Source organism: Abramis brama (assembly GCF_963993115.1).
Source record: "Abramis brama genome assembly, chromosome: 13".
Taxonomy (NCBI): domain Eukaryota; kingdom Metazoa; phylum Chordata; class Actinopteri; order Cypriniformes; family Leuciscidae; genus Abramis; species Abramis brama.
In genome coordinates, this window is record NC_139975.1 from 2,865,859 (window position 1) to 2,884,432 (window position 18,574).

Sequence of the window (18,574 nt, forward strand, 5' to 3'; positions counted from 1 at the left end):
CTAAACAAGCTTAAATTACTGTCATGGCAAAGCACTTGAAATGAAAGCAAACGTGGCTATACACCTGGAGGGTTTAAAAGCAGAAATGTAAAGCTAAGTATATTTGCAAAGGCACTTCTCATTTAAAATATCTATTATTTCATCTGTAAATTTGTCTAAATAATTATTTTTGCATTTATTTTAGACATACAAGTCATATTTCTTGTATACTACTTGTATATTGCATCTCAGTAGCAGGGGTTACTGCCTTTAAATAGTTTGTCCATAATAAATATTGGATATAACTTAACACAGGCGAGGGCTAGTAAGACATGTATAATGTTTCATTCTTGTGGCTATACTTTTAGAACATTATGTTCATCTTGTAAGTGCCTTACTTCGATTTTTGCTGAGTAATGAGTCAAAATAGGTTTTTGAAGGTAATCAATATTGTCACAATAATTAACATGTATTGAATCTGGAATATTCCTTTAAAATGTTAAATATCTAGGTTTTTATTGATGTTTTTTTCATCAAACGTACAAGTCTCTCATACCTCTTATTCTTTTGCAGAGAAAAGCTCAGATTCTGAGAACATGCATCCTTCTCTTAGCATTTATGACATTAAGGTTATTGTGGACAAGACAAAAGCTCCTGAATCCAGAGATAGCAAGGAGGAGGACAGTGGCGCAGCAGAGGACCTCAAAGAAAAACCTTCGCCTGCTAACCATTTCACCCCTCTGATCCCAGAGTCTAAAAACCCTGAATTGGAGGTCCATCAGCCCTCAATGATTTTGCCCCCTGAACCTACACCTGTGGAGCCTAAACCTTTCTCTGCTAACCACTCCACGGGTCAGAAAGCCCAGCACTGCAATGGGGACATCCCTGGCCGAAATGCTCACCTTCTGGAGATGGAGCCAGAAACCATGGAGTTTAAACCAGTCACGGGGCCTGGACCACCAATGTCTTCCTCACTAATTACTGCTGTACGCCAATCTACCCTTCCCCAGCAGAACATGGTAGACCTGGAGACTCTTCAAAATGGACCCAGACCTCAAAATGGAGTATCTGACCATATCCCGGCCTGTCTAGAAAAGAAGACTACTCCAAATCTTGTGGATCTTGAAGGACTTGATAGTCAAGACATTAAGCCAAGTCAGAAAGAGCCAACAAATGCCGAAGGAACAACTGAATTTGGGAAAATAACAGCAGACAAAAAGGGTCCTCTACAACAACGATCATCAGACTCCCTTGAAACTATAAAAACGGAAAATAAAGTCCCCCAGATGAACACAAAGCCCCCAATTCCTCCCAAACCATCATTCATTGTTTTACAGCCACCCTCAAAGGCAGCTGATGCCCAGTTACAAAAACCTGAGGAAAAGGCAAAAGTTCCCCCCAATGGTCTTTCTCTACACCCCTGGTCTCAGAGAAATGGTACCAGTACCTCCCCACCCTCTACACTGAGTAAGGGTGTTTCTCTTAGTCATGAGAACCTAAGAACTGAACTAAAGGCTAAAAGCTCTACAGTCAAACCGACAAGTGCTTCAACCACTCCTACCCCATCTCCATCTCCCTTACCTTCTCCCTCAGTTCAGTCTGTGAATATTGTTCCTGAGGATCCAGCTCGAAACGGGACTAGTTTCCCCAGCAGAACAGGTTCATCCGGACGTCTGTCTGCCACAGCCTTGCGTGGAAAAATTCAAGATATGCCCTGGTACCTCACCCGTTCCCAAGAGATCTTGGGGACGGTAGCACTCAGCAACACTATTTCATCAACGGGTAATAAAGCAACCAATGGGACAGGTGTGAATCACGAATTAAAGGTGTCCCCCAAGGCCACTTCAGTGCCATCTTTGATTGACTGGAAAGAGAAAGATGCTGAAGTAGTCATTGTGAAGCTCAAAGACGGACCAGAGGAAGTGTCCACAACTCCCGTGACGGACACCAATGGGAAACCTCCGATGTCGTCAAGCCATCCTGACCTGAGGCAGAAATTGTCCACTGAAGCCCCAGAGTTGCACCGGCATTTTGGGACCTGCAAGTCCGAACAACCTCAGTCACACAAAGGCAGCCCTTCAGAGATTCGACTTGACAATGCTTCCCCTCTGTCCTCCACAAGCCGTGACGCATGTGGGTGCCATACAGTCTACGCCAACTGTTTCAGCGGAGATACAGAGGACAACTGCGGCTTTGATGATGATCTGACCGTCTACGAATTCTCCCGTCGAAACCAGATCAGTAAACCACCTCAACCCACCCCAGGTGCCTCCCCTGCAACCCTCTCTGGTCCCTCTCCAAATGTCCTATCCCTACTCAGAGATTCCCCTCGTCCCTTATCCACATCCTCAGAACTCAGTCCACTCCTGATCCCGCCCAGACCTCGGGAATCTCTGACTCTAGACCACTACGGACCAATAGATAATCCCCTCAGCTTTCTGCAAGGCCGCCATTATGTTACCGGTCAGAAAGGTGCAGGGCTTAAAGACGGCTATGCCTGTTTGCAGCGAGACATTAATGAACTTCTTTTAGTGTTGAAGAAAGGACCTTCTGCTGTACACCCTCCAACCCACAAGGGGGAATGCATAAACGACAACGTGAATAGGCATTCGCTTTCAGAGACCGAGAGATGCCTGGTCCAGACGGAGGCACGAAGGTTGGCATCGGGATGCCAGAGAGCCACACGGGTAGGATGGGCACCTGACGATGCTCTTCTGTCACTCGGAAACAGCTTTGGAGCTCTAGTGCAACTTGCCTCAACCTGCATGCGAGTTCCCTGTTCGGACTGCGGAGGATGTCATGGGGATATTGATGCAGACGAGGCGCTTGGGAAGCTTGAGGAGATCGTGGACCTGTATAAGGAGTTTGTAGGTGCTGTAGAAACAGCAAGAGAGGGCGAGGGTGTCAGACTCTTGGCCAAGAAGTGTACGGTTCTCATCTCAACAGTCTTCTCGCTCACACAACTGTTTCGGACACGGACACCAGACATAGACAATGGAAATGTACCTCTGAACTTTTAAACTGTACCTTCCGGGACCCTCTTAAGGGATCGTAGAGTGCGAGCATAGAATTGTACTTAAAGTAGCGATGCCTTTCTGGCATCTAAAAACTGATTGTGTGCTGGCACACAAGAATAATAGTAAGTGCCGTGAACACACACACACACAGTTAGCGAACTAACAAGTGAGAACTGTTACATGTTAACCTGTTTGTCTTGCCAAGTCTCCCTATAAACGTACTGGAATTATGCATTCGGACATAGCTATTTTCTAACAGTTCTTTAATTCCTGATGTATGTACAGTCTGTAGTATGTATTTATTTTTTACATACAGTATATGTGCACCGTGGTTTCTAACTTGCCATACCTGCATTTTGTTTGTTTTGGGTGTATGTGAATCCCTACCTCTTGCTCTAACTGAGATAAACAGTGTTATGAAGCTTCACTCGTTTTCACGTTTAGTTTAGTTTAGTTGTGCTGCTCTTTACAGATTGAAGGAACAAAGTGAACAGACACCCCAGACAGCAACATAGTGTGTGGAATCCATGTGTACCAGATATGGGCCGGATCTGGGCCATGTAGAATCCATTTGTACCGGATGTGGGCCGGATCTGGGTCATGTGGAATCCATGTGTACCAGATGTGGGCCGTGTGGAATCCATGTGTACCAGATGTGGGCCGGATCTGGGCCGTGTGGAATCCATTTGTACCGGATGTGGGCCGGATCTGGGTCATGTGGAATCCATGTGTACCAGATGTGGGCCGTGTGGAATCCATGTGTACCAGATGTGGGCCGGATCTGGGCCGTGTGGAATCCATGTGTACCAGATGTGGGCCGGATCTGGATTGTGTGGAATCCATGTGTACCAGATGTGGGCCGTGTGGAATCCATGTGTACCAGATGTGGGCCGGATCTGGGCCGTGTGGTATCCATGTGTACCAGATGTGGGCCGGATCTGGGCCGTGTGGAATCCATGTGTACCAGATGTGGGCCGGATCTGGGCCGTGTGGTATCCATGTGTACCAGATGTGGGCCGGATCTGGGCCATGTGGTATCTATGTGTACCAGATGTGGGCCGGATATGGGCTGTGTGGTATCCATGTGTACCAGATGTGGGCCGGATCTGGGCCATGTGGTATCCATGTGTACCAGATCTGGGTCGTGTAGTATCCATGTGTACCAGATGTGAGCCAGATCTAGGCCGTGTGGAATTTATGTGTACCAGATGTGGGCCGGATCTGGGCTGTGTGGTATCTATGTGTACCAGATGTGGGCCGGATCTGGGCCGTGTGGTATCCATGTGTACCAGATGTGGGCCGGATCTGGGCCATGTGGTATCCATGTGTACCAGATCTGGGTCGTGTAGTATCCATGTGTACCAGATGTGAGCCAGATCTAGGCCGTGTGGAATTTATGTGTACCAGATGTGGGCCAGATCTGGGCCGTGTGGTATCCATGTGTACCAGATGTGGGCCGGATCTGGGCCGTGTGGTATCCATGTGTACCAGATGTGGGCCGGATCTGGGCCATGTGGTATCCATGTGTACCAGATCTGGGTCGTGTAGTATCCATGTGTACCAGATGTGAGCCGGATCTAGGCCGTGTGGAATTTATGTGTACCAGATGTGGGCCGGATCTGGGCCGTGTGGTATCCATGTGTACCAGATCTGGGCCGTGTGGAATTCATGTGTACTAGATGTGGGCCGGATCTGGGCCGACACTATGTTGCTATGTCTGGGACTCCACTAATCCCTAACAGTAGATGCTGGGACAAAACACTAAAAACCCCAAATACTTATGCAGTAGCATCTCACCAGACTATCCAAAGGACTTTCATTTCATTCAGTCTACAATAGGTTTTTCTGACTGTAGAATGAGAGTTGATGGCAATAGAAGTGTGGCCGTTTGGGATTTTTGTTACTATGTCGGCGTGTCAGGTTTGGCTTTTGATGTTTGTTTTTATATTGGCTTATCAGGTGACTGTTAACCACAGAGATCGGTGTGGTCCAAAGACGTAATAGCACAATTGGGGCGTGTTTACACAACAACGTTGTCACCATGTTACTGTAGCACCCGTAAGCAATCCCACCAATAGCCAAACCACACAATTTCTCACTCTTCCCCCATTTTTGACTATGCAAGCTTCACGATTTGTATCCGAAATTTTCCACATATTATACTTTCTTACATTTTATACATATCAAAATAATTTTCAATTTGTTGTAAATCACTAACGTTTTCACTTTAGAGGACTTCCCTAGCAAACCTAGGCCTTATATTTAATCTTGCAGGATCGTTGTGAAAGTTTTATATATTTATTTTGCCTTCTGTTTCATTTAAACAAAAAGGTTTAGGAAATGTTTTTCCTTACACTTTAGCAAGTGGTGAACGGCACCATATTTAGTATACATTAAATATTTTTTCTCATCAGTGTAAATCATCTTTGAAGAAGGCCAGAAACAAACTCCATACAAATATGTGAAAGCAAGTGCTTCTAATGACACCAGCTCAATTTCACAGCGTAATGCATAACACAGTGAAAGTTGCTTTGCCTTTTTAGCATCATTGCAGGAGGTGCCCTAGCGAACATTAGCGTAAACGGCCTACTATCATGGTTGAGCAACCGTTTGAAGAGAATCTTGCTGAGCAAGTTATTACAGCCAGCAACCAGAATAACAACAAATTTGAAATCTGAAGGGAACTCTACCACCCCCTGGGTTTGTTTATGCAGCAGAACACGTTAAACATGTTAGTTGGAAGCGCATACTTGCAGTGCATTGCTCGATCATTCATGTGTGCATTTCTGTACTTGCACAGAGTATGTTTCAGGTCTAAGAATGCTTATTTTGGATTTGGCTGTAATAATTCACAAAAATATGATTGGGGAAATCTTCAAAGATCTATATTCTAAATTCTGAGTACTTGAGCATATTCAGTTGCCCTGATCTGATCTCAGACCAGTATTATGTGGTATAACAGTCAAGGGTTAAAATTCTGTATGTTTCCAGATGCAACTTCCGTCCAGAGTACATAATTAAATCACCCAGATCACATGACCAACTTGAGGTCAATGGATGAATTATGACATCATCCTTGTTTAGTAATAACTAAGTTACTTGCCATCTGGAAGAAATTCTCTAACGTCAAGAATATCACCCATATTAGACACTCCACCCCCATTAAGCAAACACACACACACACACACACTGCCAGATTGTGGTTATCAAGTCAGATGACGCATAGCTAGTTTGCATCGAGAGAAAAGTCACGAGAAGGAAAGAGACAAATATGTAATCTGTTATTATTCATTCTTTTCACAGAAATTACTTTCATATCGAACATCAGAGAGCAAAGATGTTTCCGTATAAAATCTTCCTGTAATATGAAGGTCCTGTGAACTGCCACTGCATTTGTAGCAAATATGAAGCAAAAAAAAAAAAAAAACTGCTTGTAAGGACCGTATGTATTGAGACATGTTGTATGCAGACGATTGCCTTTCAAAAGTGCACAAAACTAAAATCTGAAATGTGGCTATATGTGAATATGAAAGCAAACATCTGGATGAAATGAGAAGGGACAATCGAGAAGATGTTTTGCATTCCCTCTACTGTGTTCATGATAATAAAGGTTTGATTTTGAATGACAATTGCTATGGAACTAATGCATTATTATTTTTTATTATTTTAGGCAACATCATTTCTGTTATCTTTCTTTTGATTTTGGGGTGAAATATTACCCGTTATTGACCCGTTTTGTGAGGTTTGCATGTAAATAAATCGCTGCGTGATTTTAGATGTTTATTCGGTTTTAATCCCAAATTCTGTCACATCTGTTATTTTACAATATTTTGTCTTTTATAAGTCTTTATGTCTAGTTTTAACCACTTACCAAAATAGTAAATTGTCAGACTGGATTTGCTTTTTGAGTTCGCAGGAGGAGATTACAGATTAGGCCTTGGATTAAACTCAGTCGCAGACTTTCACAGTTGAGGGAATGATGGGATTGAGCTGTTTACTGGCACACACACTCGCTGTAATCTGTGGGACTCACTAAATATAGTAACACTGAAAGATGTTTTTGTAGCTTTTCTATTGTAAATGCCTCATATATAGGAAACTGTGCTTTAGGTAATTTTAAACCAAGTTAAATTATGTTTTTATCTCAAATATTAGACATTAGCTATATGTACGGTTTAGTCATTCTCGATGAAAATTCAGATTGTCATGAGAAGGCCGTTGTCATGTATATAAGTATGAAACCGCTTTTTCAACCACACTGTGCCATTATTTCTGTCTTACAGTAATTCAGGTTATCACAAAAGTATAAAAAGAGATAAAAGTTTATAGGTTATATAGATATAAACACTAATGTCTACAGTAGCGATCGAAATAGAGCAAATCCCCTTTTGAAAGTAACTTGACACTTCAAATAAAGACGGATTCAATTGTAATCAATAGATTCACTCAAAAACAATTCAGCAATGAAACAGGTGTATTTACATCTTTATGAGTGAGTCATTCAATCTTTTTTTTCCTTCAGATTCTTAAATATTGATTATTAACATTGAGAATTAGCTTCGGCTATAATGTTGTAGTATGTAACATGAGCTTATGTAACATACTTGTCCCTATTCAAATAAACTTAAAATAAAATAAATAAATAAAATAAATAGACTGCAATTAACATTTTGTCAGAACCTCTGGTAAATTACATGTCATTTGGTATCGTTGTCTATTCCTAATCATGATTTCTATTTTAAAGGGGTGGTTGATTATGATTTCACTTTTCTAACTTTAGTTAGTGTGTAATGTTGCTGTTTGATCATAAACAACATCTGCAAAGTTACGACGCTCAAAGTTCAAAGCAAAGGGAGATATTTGCTTTTAAAGAAATCGCTTTTTAAGGACTACAACAAACGGCTGGTAGAGACTACACCACATTCCTCCCGGGTTAGTGACATCACCAACCCTAGAATTTACATAAACCCCGCCCCCTGAACACGATTTATAGATTATCAAGACAGAATATGCTAATCAATGACTAGAAGATAACTACACATCAGCTACATAAATTCATCAACTAACCATTCAGAAATGTCCTGTTGCTTCTACATGTTGTCACTTCTTCTTGAGTCTCTCCATCATTCTGACTCCGGTTTGAACATAAAAGGCTAAAAGTTTTTGAAATTTTCAGTGTGTGTTTGTGTGAGGTAATCGGAGCTGCTAACACACACACACAAGCTCTTGAAGCTCCGCCCCCTGTGCCGGGAGCAGCAGCTCATTTGCATTTAAAGGGACAGACACAAAACTCGCGTTTTTGCTCACCCTCAAAAAGGATTTTAACATGCTGTATAAAAATATCTGTGGGGTATTTTGAGCTGAAACTTCACACACACACTCTGGGGACATCAGAGACTTATTTTACATCTTGTGAAAAGGGCATTACACCACCCCTTTAACAAACAAACAAAAAATCGTGCAGCTGTAGTCAACTTGAAATTCAATAACATTAAATATGGCGACAGTAGATGGGAGACTCCAAGATTTATTTTAATGTAACCGTTTGAATATTTCAACCCTATAGCAGCCGCATACCATTACTCTGTCATCCTGTATATCCTCAATATTACTGTTTTTAAATCAAATTAAATGTCGGTCTACTGCCTCCAGCAACCTGTAATCTTCTAGGACACTTTTCCAAACCCAGATAAGGAATAGTCGGCACGCAGCTCCTAAAGCATCAGTCCTTAAATGCATTTTTACCCTGTAAAGGTGATGTTTCTGTCTTCCTCTGTTTCAGCACAGATCAAGTCAACAACAGCGGTTAAGGAAAGTGTGTGAATGCTGAAAGGCTTGAAGAGAAAGGTAAATTGCATTCGGAGAAAATAGATGCAAAATTAGGACAGGAAGTTTTTAAAATATTGGTAACACTTTACATTAAGGTTCATTAGTTAACATGAACTAAGAACGAACAATACTTATTATTCTACGTTAATATTAATTTCAACATTTACTAATACATTATTAAAATCAAAGGTTGTATTTGTTAACATTAGTTAATGCACTGTGAACCAACGTGAACAAACAATGAACAGCTGTGTTTTTATTAACTAACATTAACAAAGATTAACTAATATAGTAACAGATGTATTGCTCATGGTTAGTTCATGTTAGTTAATACATTAACTAATGTTATACCATGGTCTGGGTGAATACTCGATTCTGATTGGCTGCAGGGTGTCCATTAAAAAGTGATAGAGGACACCTAGTAAAGGAGTTCTGGTGAAACTGACTGTTTACCGTTCGAAATTAATAAATAAATGCGCTGGCTACAACAACAACAACAACAACCTTTATTTATAAAGCACTTTTAACACAATACAAATTGATCCAAAGTGCTGTACATAGTGCATAACAAGACTACACTATAAATAACAACAATTACAAGTTTCCAAAAGCTAAAGAATAAAAATGTGCTTTCAGAGTAGATTTAAAAATGTCCAGTGAAGGAGCAGACCTCACATGATAAGGGAGACGAGTCCAAAGCTTGGGCCCAGCCACAGAAAAGGCCCGATCACCCTTTAATTTGTAGCGACTTCGTGACACATTTAAAAGCAAGTGATTTGAAGATCTAAGTGCCCTAGCAGGACAGTATGGCACAATAAGATCACAAATATATCTTGGTGCACAGCCAGACAATGCCTTATAAACAAACATAAGGATCTTAAAATCAACTCGAAACTTAATAGGAAGCCAGTGAAGGGATGCCAAAACAGGAGAAATATGATCCCTCTTCCTAGACCCAGTCAAAAGTCTTGCAGCTGCATTTTGAACAATTTGTAAACGAGATAGTGAAGATTGAGGAAGACCACAATAAAGAGAGTTGCAATAGTCTAATCGTGATGTTACAAATGCATGAATTGCAACTTCTAAATCTTTGCTTGAAAGAATGTTCTTCAACTTTGCAATAGATCTTAAATGGAAAAAGCTTCCTCTAATAACAGCACTAATTTGTTTATCAAAAAATAGTGAAGAGTCAAAGATCACTCCAAGGTTTTTGATTTGCTTGCATACATTTGTTGAGAGAGGACCTAACTGGGCTTTCAGAGCAGGAGAGGAATCTGCCGGACAACCTAAAATTAAAACCTCTGTTTTATCCTCATTTAGCTGCAGAAAATTATTTGTCATCCACCTCTTAATATCATCTACACATTCCAATAACACATCAAATGGAGCAGTGGTGTCAAGCCTTACTGGAAGGTAAAGCTGAGAATCATCTGCATAACAGTGATATGAAATGTTGTACTTCTGAAAAATGAGGGCCAAGGGGAGCATATAAAGGGAAAACAATAAAGGTCCCAAAATAGATCCCTGAGGCACACCAAACAAAACAGGCGCAGATGACGAGGAACAATTTCCTAAATTTGCAGAAAAAGTCCTCTTTCCGAGGTTGGAAGCAAACCACTTTAATACAGTGCCCTTGACACCTACCATACATTCTAGCCGTTCAAGAAGAATGCTATGAATAGGCTACATCAGCTGTGAGTAACCATAGCAACAGGCAGTCAAAGTATCTATACGGACTATAAATCGAGCGGACTATACATATCTCCGGTTGCTAAATAAACCGTCAGGTGTAACCAGGGAAACCAAGTTATTGTTTGTAAAAACTTTAGATTTCGATTGTAAAACTAAGTAAAATATAAACTAATGTTTTAAAAATGTGTTATTTGGCAAGTGACCATGGTATAAGCGGGTTAATGCCCTTCGAGGTGTACATTGTCAGGTATTGATGGACGCAACAAGTTCTCGCCTCGCCGTCGTCCATTAATACCTGACAATGGACACCTCGTCGGGCATTAACCCTTACTTAACTAATGAACCTTATTGTAAAGTGTTACCAAAATATTTTATCTGTTTTGTTCAATTACTTGAATTCTATCGGTGCAAGTCCTCTTGATTAATTGAATCCAGCTCTAATAGAAATACACTTTTATTGGCTTGAAGAGAAAGAGAAATTGCATTCAGAGAAAAATAGATGCAAAAATAGGACAATATTTTTAAGATACGTGACCCTGGACCACAAAACCAGTCACGAGTCGCACGGGTATATTTGTGGCAATAGCCAAGTATGGGTCAAAATTATCAATTTTTTCTTTTATGCCAAAAATCATTAGGATATTAAGTAAAGATCATGTTCCATGAAGATATTTTGTAAATTTCCTACCGTAAATATATAAAACATGTATTTCTGTGAGTGAATGCTGCACAATCGCCAACATAAATGAACAACTTTAAAAGAGATTTTCTCAATGTTTCGATTTTTTTGCATCCTCAGATTCCAGATTTTCAATAGTTGTATCTCGACCAAATATTGTCCTATCCTAACAAACCACACATCAATGGAAAGCTTATTTATTCAGTATATATCTCAGTATAATTCTCAATTTTAAAAAATTGACCCTTGTGACTGGCTTTGTGGTCCAGGGTCACAATTCTATCGGTGTAAGTCCTCTTGATAAATTGAATCCAGCTCTAATAGAATTACACTCTTAGAAAACAAATGGGGTTCTATATAGAACTCTAGGGTTCTTGACTCAATTTTGCCAAAAAAGGTTCTATATATGAAGTGCCTGATGGAACCCTTTAAGGTTCCATTTAGAACCTTTTCTTCTAAGAGTTTAGTAGCAGTTCCAAAATGTAGTTCACCTCCCTTGCTGTCTACATAGGCGACTTAATATTATAAATGTATTTTCCATGTTAATCCGAGTGTTTGTCCTAACCAGGCGCGACAGCGACACGCGATGATTCTAGTTTAGAAACGGTTTCTATTTTTCTACGACGTCGCGCTGGAACAACAAACACAAAGTGTGGCGATGATAATCTCAGGCACTGTTTATGTGCTTTATTTAATGTTAAAAGCGTGTCATGTGACTCTGAATATCATTCAGTGCTCCAGCTTTGAAGCTGTAAAAGCAACAATTGATAATTCACCTCAGATCTTGAAATTAAACAAATGGAAACAAGAATGTTCAAACTGTGAACATAAAAGTGTATTCTTTGACAAAGATTGCTTTAGTAACTCAGCCTATGTATTTTAATAATGTTTAAATGGTGTAATATTTGTGTATCTGATTATGTAGCTACTTATCCATTTTCTTGCGAGTGCCATCAAGATTACTCTCTGGCGCTGTGAGACTCCGCCCACACGCTGTTCTGATTGGCTGACTCCGCCCACACGCTGTTCTGATTGGCTGTGGGTTTTGATTGATTTTGACGCATCTCGCAGTCGCGTCTAGTGTGGACAAATTTGTCGCTGGAATTTTAATCGCATCACGTCTGATTGAAGCTATAATACATAACATTTATACCCATAATATACCTGATATTTGTGTCAAAATAAAATACACAAGACACAAATATTAGGCAAAATAGTCAATTATTTTATTAGACTGAAATGAAATATATTCCTCAACACCATCTTGTAGTGATTGTTTTTCACTGCGCTTGTAATGCATTATTATGGGATTGCCACCACTGTGAAGGATTCATCTTGCATTTATGACATTTGATTTTACTGTAAAAATAAAAATAAGCAGAACTTTTTTTAAGTCATAAAAAAAACCATCATAATGTAACAAGACAAAAACAACTTGATTTTATCAATTGAGAACTGATTAAATGAAACGTGATCTCTATGAAAGGCAGAAAAACAAACAAAAAAACAAAATAACATGCACCAAATTGTTTGCTATAAGACAAGGAACGGATAAAAAAGAAATGAACATGGTTTGTTTTGACTTTAAACCATCATAAACTTCAATAATGACACCCAGAATGCAATTAGAGTAATTACTTGTTTACTTTCCACCCACAACAACGTGAACATTTCATTTATGTCGCAAAAAACACTTGTTACATAAAAATAGCATTTCATGAAAATCTCTGAATACATCTGGATGTTTTCTGATTGATTGGCAAACACAAAACCATCATGCGCTTGTAGAGACGTCTCTTTCTCTGTGTGGTCCACAAATCACACACACGCTCAGTCAACACTTATGAAGACGCATAGTCGAGAGTTTGTGCATCAAACACAAGAGCAAGAAGACATGTACTGTCAGTAGTGCAACACTGTGCTTTCTCCATCCGTGTCCCCAAAAAGTGAGTCAAAGAGCCAATACAAAAACATACGATACATTTCACAACACATAGTTGCCGGGTAACATTGGCGGACTTTATATGTCAGAATCGGCAGATCATTAAGTGCAGATGTTACACCTAAAAAATCTAAATACTATCATTTAATCATTCCAAACTGGTATCCATTTCTCTCTTCTGGCAGAAAACCAAACAGTTTCGACCATGTTTTTCCATGTTTGTTTTTTTTGTCCATTCAATGGAAGTCAATGGGGTCCAAAACTTTCTTCTTCAAAAAAAAAAAAAATCTTTTCCGTTCCACAGAAGAAATAAAGTTTGGAACAATGATAATAGCATTTAAATTTATAAGTGGATTGTGCATTTAAGTGCAGCTGGCCTCTTTTAAAGAGGGAACACACTCAATTTCGGCTTGTTTTGGGGAAAAGTGCACCATCAGAAAACTTTCAGGAGAAGTTCGTACGTGGAATTGATGATCCCCCAGGACAGAAGAGAGCGATGGTAGTTGAGCGTAGCTCCGCGGAAGAGCATCGCGACGCTCCCGCCTCGTTCCCGCCACACCGTCATCAGGACCTGACGACAGGGAACGAACTCGCCTCCGACTTGGGCCTGCGCTCGGGATTTAACCACGTTTAGTGGGTAGAACATGATTCCCAATGCCGCGCCCAACAGCCCGCCACACACAAAGTCATTAGCCATGTGACCTGCGCGGGTTCGGGCGTCGGGAAGCCGTTGCTTAATCGGCCCACGCAACCCGAAAAACAGCACGTTACTCGGCCCGTTACGCAATAAAACCGGGACTAGCCCGCGGTAACACTCCCTCACGCCGTAATCCCGCAGGAGAGTCCTAAAGGTGTGTGCGGTGTTGTTAAAGCGCCCGTTGTGCCGGTGATCCTGAAGAAGCGTTTGCACACGTTCGAACGGCGTTAGCGCAGCCTCAGCTGTGCCGGCTAGCGCCGCGGCGGCGCTACGCGTCACAATCTCGGGCGCTCCGCTACCTCGTGCGTGGCGCAAAAGCAGCCGGGAAAAATCCTCATACAAGCCGAACATTATGGCTACGGTTGTGGTTTTCTGCAGGAGAGGCGGAAGAAGCCCTCGGTACAAACGACCCAATCCGTCGCGCTGTAGCTGTCGGACGGCTTCGGTCACGCGGACGCCGTGAAGCTGTTGCCGGAACAAAACCTTCTGGATAGGGAAGGTCACGATGATGTTGGTGAACGCGGCGAACGAGCCGCACAGATAGTGCTTTCCTCGAGGGCCCACGTTAGCTTCGATCACAGCATGGCTAGCTTTACCTAAATTGCCCTGCGGTTGCCGGGCAGAATCCGGGTCCATGGTAGTAACGACCCCCATGGGAAACTAAGCATCTGATTGGTCAGCAGAAGAGATGCAGGTAAACGCCCATTTTAACCTGTGAAAGAGAGAAAATAAAGCAGTCAAGTCACTTATACAGCGCTTTTAACAATACACAGTAGCAGAGAATGTCTAATAAGGGGAGAACTTCCACTCTCAGTAAACTTCCGGCTTCTGAACTGGTTGCAGTTCCACTCTGGCTCCACATGAGGGCGCTCACAGGACGAGTGCAGTTCCACTCTGGCTCCACATGAGGGCGCTCACAGGACGAGTGCAGAATGAATGGAGGTCTATGGCGCTATACCCCTCAAAATCCACTGTTCTCAGGATATCATTTTTTGTCTAGTAATCTGAATGTTGTATTCGAAAGGAGATGCAAAGAAATTACACACTGCTGGGTGTTAGATTTTTTAGAGTCACTTATTTGCTTTAAAAAGTCTTTTAAAGTGTCAGTGACGTCATACACATCGTACGACCAGAGATACTGCTTTACGGCAATCCTTCAGTCACTTTGGTTCTTTCGCGCTCTGCACTTTCTTTCCTCTCGAGGCATCGACAACACAGCCGACACAGGCAAACACACAACACAGCTGACACAGGCAAACACACAACACAGCCGACACAGGCAAACACACAACACAGCCGACACAGGCAAACACACAACACAGCCGACACAGGCAAACACACAACACAGCCGACACAGGCAAACACACAACACAGCCGACACAGGCAAACACACAACACAGCCGACACAGGCAAACACACAACACAGCCGACACAGGGAAACACACAACACAGCCGACACAGGCAAACACACAACACAGCCGACACAGGGAAACACACAACACAGCCGACACAGGCAAACACACAACACAGCCGACACAGGCAAACACACAACACAGCCGACACAGGCAAACACACAACACAGCCGACACAGGCAAACACACAACACAGCCGACACAGGGAAACACACAACACAGCCGACACAGGGAAACACACAACACAGCCGACACAGGCAAACACACAACACAGCCGACACAGGCAAACACACAACACAGCCGACACAGGCAAACACACAACACAGCTGACACAGGCAAACACACAACACAGCCGACACAGGTAAACACACGTGCTAGAAGAGTTTTTGTTTTGTTGTTTTAAAAGACCACGCCGAAAATACACACACACACACACACACACACACACACGATGCCATCAAGCGGTATCTCTGGTCGTAATCAGTCCTTCACTGACCAATCAGCGTTCATTAGCGTGTTATGGGCAACAACAACTCAACCTGTAAGAAATCGAAAGGACATAAGTACTCGTTCATTCAACTTTCGACCTATAACCCATGTTGAACTTGCAAAACCTACAATCAAATCTGAGATTTCTCAGCGGCAATCGGGTGAAAGAGACACATTTAGCCGTCTAGCCCCATAGACTCCCATTCATTCTGCACTCATGGGCGATCGCCCCCAGTGGAGCTCTGGTGGAACTACAACCACAATTCTGTACAATAGCACTTAATAGGGAGTGGGCAGGCTCTCCGTAGACGGGCTCTGGCAGTAGTCAACATTTGAAGTGGATCAAAAAAAGTTCAAACAACTACTTGTCTGGCCTTAGACATTCATAATATAGAGTTTAGATGCTTTTATCAGTGCAAAGGGAAAGGGAAGGTTCATCAGGTACAAGCTTCATCTCTGAGAGTCCAGATCCAGACGTGTTTTATTAGCCAGTGGTTGCAGGGAAAAGTCTAATCTATTGAAAACATTTTGCGTCAATAACTGCTGAGATAAGACACGTTACCTAACCAAAGATCAAGCGTCCCAGACAGAACGAGGGCAGGAGGACATCTGCTTATCTGAGCCATTTCAGCCTCAAATTACCTTCATGTTGTTCGTCATATGGCAAAATAAGTGGCATTTAATGAATCAAACACGAGTATAATGAGTGCGTTATCTCAAAGCAAGAAACCAAAGGCAAATCCTTGAGATTGAGATTTTGCATTTTCCAAAATAAACATTTAAGTGTTTATTTAATTGCACTTTATCTGTATATTTCAATCACAACATGTATCGGCAGTGAGTCTTTTCTCCACGTCAACAACTTTATAATTTTACTCCTATATATAATCTGAAGGGTTTCAACATTCAACAAGTGGATCAAAAAAAGTTCATTTCACAACAGTGAAGAGGAAGATTTTCAGTAGAAAAAGTCATGTGGACTATTCATAAGTCAATTAATCGCATTTAACATAAAGTATGTGTTTATATAATATAGGCTAAGTGTGTGTATGTACACCACAAATACATATATTATATAAACACAAATTTAAAATGTTATTTTAATGTAAAACAGTGAAAACTCACATATATGGTAAAAAAATATGACTTTATTTAAATTATGCATTATGCAAATTATGCAAATGTTAAGATGATTTTTTTTTTGTAAAATGAAGGAATATAGCTATCTTTCATTTATTCAACACATTTGAATTTTATATACATTGCATTTAGGCCCTATTTTATGTGTTTTTTTTTTGTTAATTGTATATATACATATAGGCCTATATATACAGACACTCACATATAAACACACACTTTTATGTGAAATGACATGAGTGTGTAAATATTAGCCGTTTTGACATTGACTCGCTCCTTCAAGTTGCTCTAAAGAAATCCAGTAGCGTGAATGAACTACAACTCATGTACAACTCATGTCTCCAAAAATAAAACCACACATGTGGACGATCCTATGGGAACTGTTGAAGGTCATGGAGAGGATTGGGTCGTGCAATAATCTGCTGCCATGATGACAAGACAGAGGCATAAGACTCAAACTCTCCAACCTCATTAATCAGAGCAAAACACTGTATGATCGAGAGCTCACAGTGATGATTGACAGGTCAGTGTTCGCCTCCTCATTTACACACTTTACTCTGACTTTAAAGAATGACACACCACTTATAAAGGACTTTAAGCGTTGCTGTGATCAGCAAATGTCCTTGATATGATCTGACTAAATAAAAATCACCAGAACCAGAAAGCCAGAACTCTCTGAATACATGTAAATGATGGTGTCAGATGTGCAGATGACAGATTTATTAGCATTACATTATAATATTAATCAATACATGTGCTTAATAAACACAGCTAACAGGCTACTGCTAACACTACAGCGTCAAAACAGTGGATAAACAAAAACAAACACCATTATATCAGATAAATATGTACATTAAAACACCTGTGGCACCCATTTAAGAGTAAATATATAAAAAAAATGCTTAATGTTTCCTCTGTGAACTACGTTTTGTTGCTCTTTTTGACTACAGCACGTCCTCACAGTGTCAATAACTCTCAGATATCACTTAAATGCACATGAATTAACTCTGTATTTAGGTTTGAAAGCTTAAATGTGTTTCCTGACACTTGTTAAAGCTGCAAAAACACACCTACTTCGAAGCTAATGCTAATTCAGTGACAGCACAGGTTATGGGGTTTCCACCGCGATTTCCTCACTAAAAGTGTTTATATTTGTAAGTATTTAAATCGGAGTGTTTCGTAGCGCTGATTTTATGTAGTTAAGTACCTTCGGGTTGTGGTCCGGGGGAAAGTGACGGTTCTGTTGGGCTGGTTTCAGTCAGTGAGGCGGAACCGCCCGCGTCCTTAGTTTATAGTGTTTCCACTTCTGATGGAAAGAGCGAGAGACCGGAAGTAGCTAAAGAATCGCTTCTAGCGTTTCCACTCTGTATGGAGATCGTAATGCAAATTAATAACCACTGGAGGGCGAGGTAAAAAACTTCTTTTTTTAACGTATTTATTAATTTCTTCATGTTTTTATTTTCATATTTATTTCTTTATAATATTTTTATTTACATTTTTAAAAATAGAATATATATAAAATCTAAATGTTTCCAGATTCACAAACCTGACTGCAAATAGAAAGTATAACTAACTATATACACCTAATTTTTCATTATACATAATTGAATCAAATTATGCATAAAATTAGCATAAAATCTTTGTTTGCAATGGCAATTTGTTGTAATGAAACAAGCATTTTTTATTTATTTATTCATTTGC

General features: G+C 40.7%; 2 protein-coding genes across 5 annotated transcripts in view; one reads left to right on the forward strand and one right to left on the reverse strand.

Annotated features, from left to right (window-relative positions):
- The window catches only part of frmpd1b (FERM and PDZ domain containing 1b), a 55,643-nt gene extending 52,220 nt beyond the window's left edge, over window positions 1-3,423 (forward strand). For all 4 annotated transcript variants that reach the window (XM_084133075.1, XM_084133074.1, XM_084133076.1 and 1 more), the window contains one exon: window positions 553-3,423. In XM_084133075.1, coding sequence (XP_083989201.1) covers window positions 553-2,999 — 2,447 coding nt within the window. In that variant the 3' untranslated portion in view covers window positions 3,000-3,423. The remainder of the gene's footprint in view (window positions 1-552) is intronic.
- Window positions 3,424-12,400: 8,977 nt separating this feature from the next.
- On the reverse strand, window positions 12,401-18,196 carry slc25a51b (solute carrier family 25 member 51b). The gene is made up of 2 exons (XM_084133081.1): window positions 18,081-18,196; window positions 12,401-14,547 (listed from the first exon to the last, which is right to left on the reverse strand). The coding sequence occupies exon 2, from the start codon at window positions 14,487-14,489 to the stop codon at window positions 13,572-13,574; it is 918 nt and encodes a 305-aa protein (XP_083989207.1). The 5' UTR covers window positions 14,490-14,547; window positions 18,081-18,196; the 3' UTR covers window positions 12,401-13,571.
- Window positions 18,197-18,574: the final 378 nt, after the last annotated feature.

Coding starts and splice junctions, on each gene's coding strand:
- slc25a51b (XM_084133081.1), bottom strand. CDS start 14,489: ATGGGGGTCGTTACTACCATGGACCCGGATTCTGCCCGGCAACCGCAG.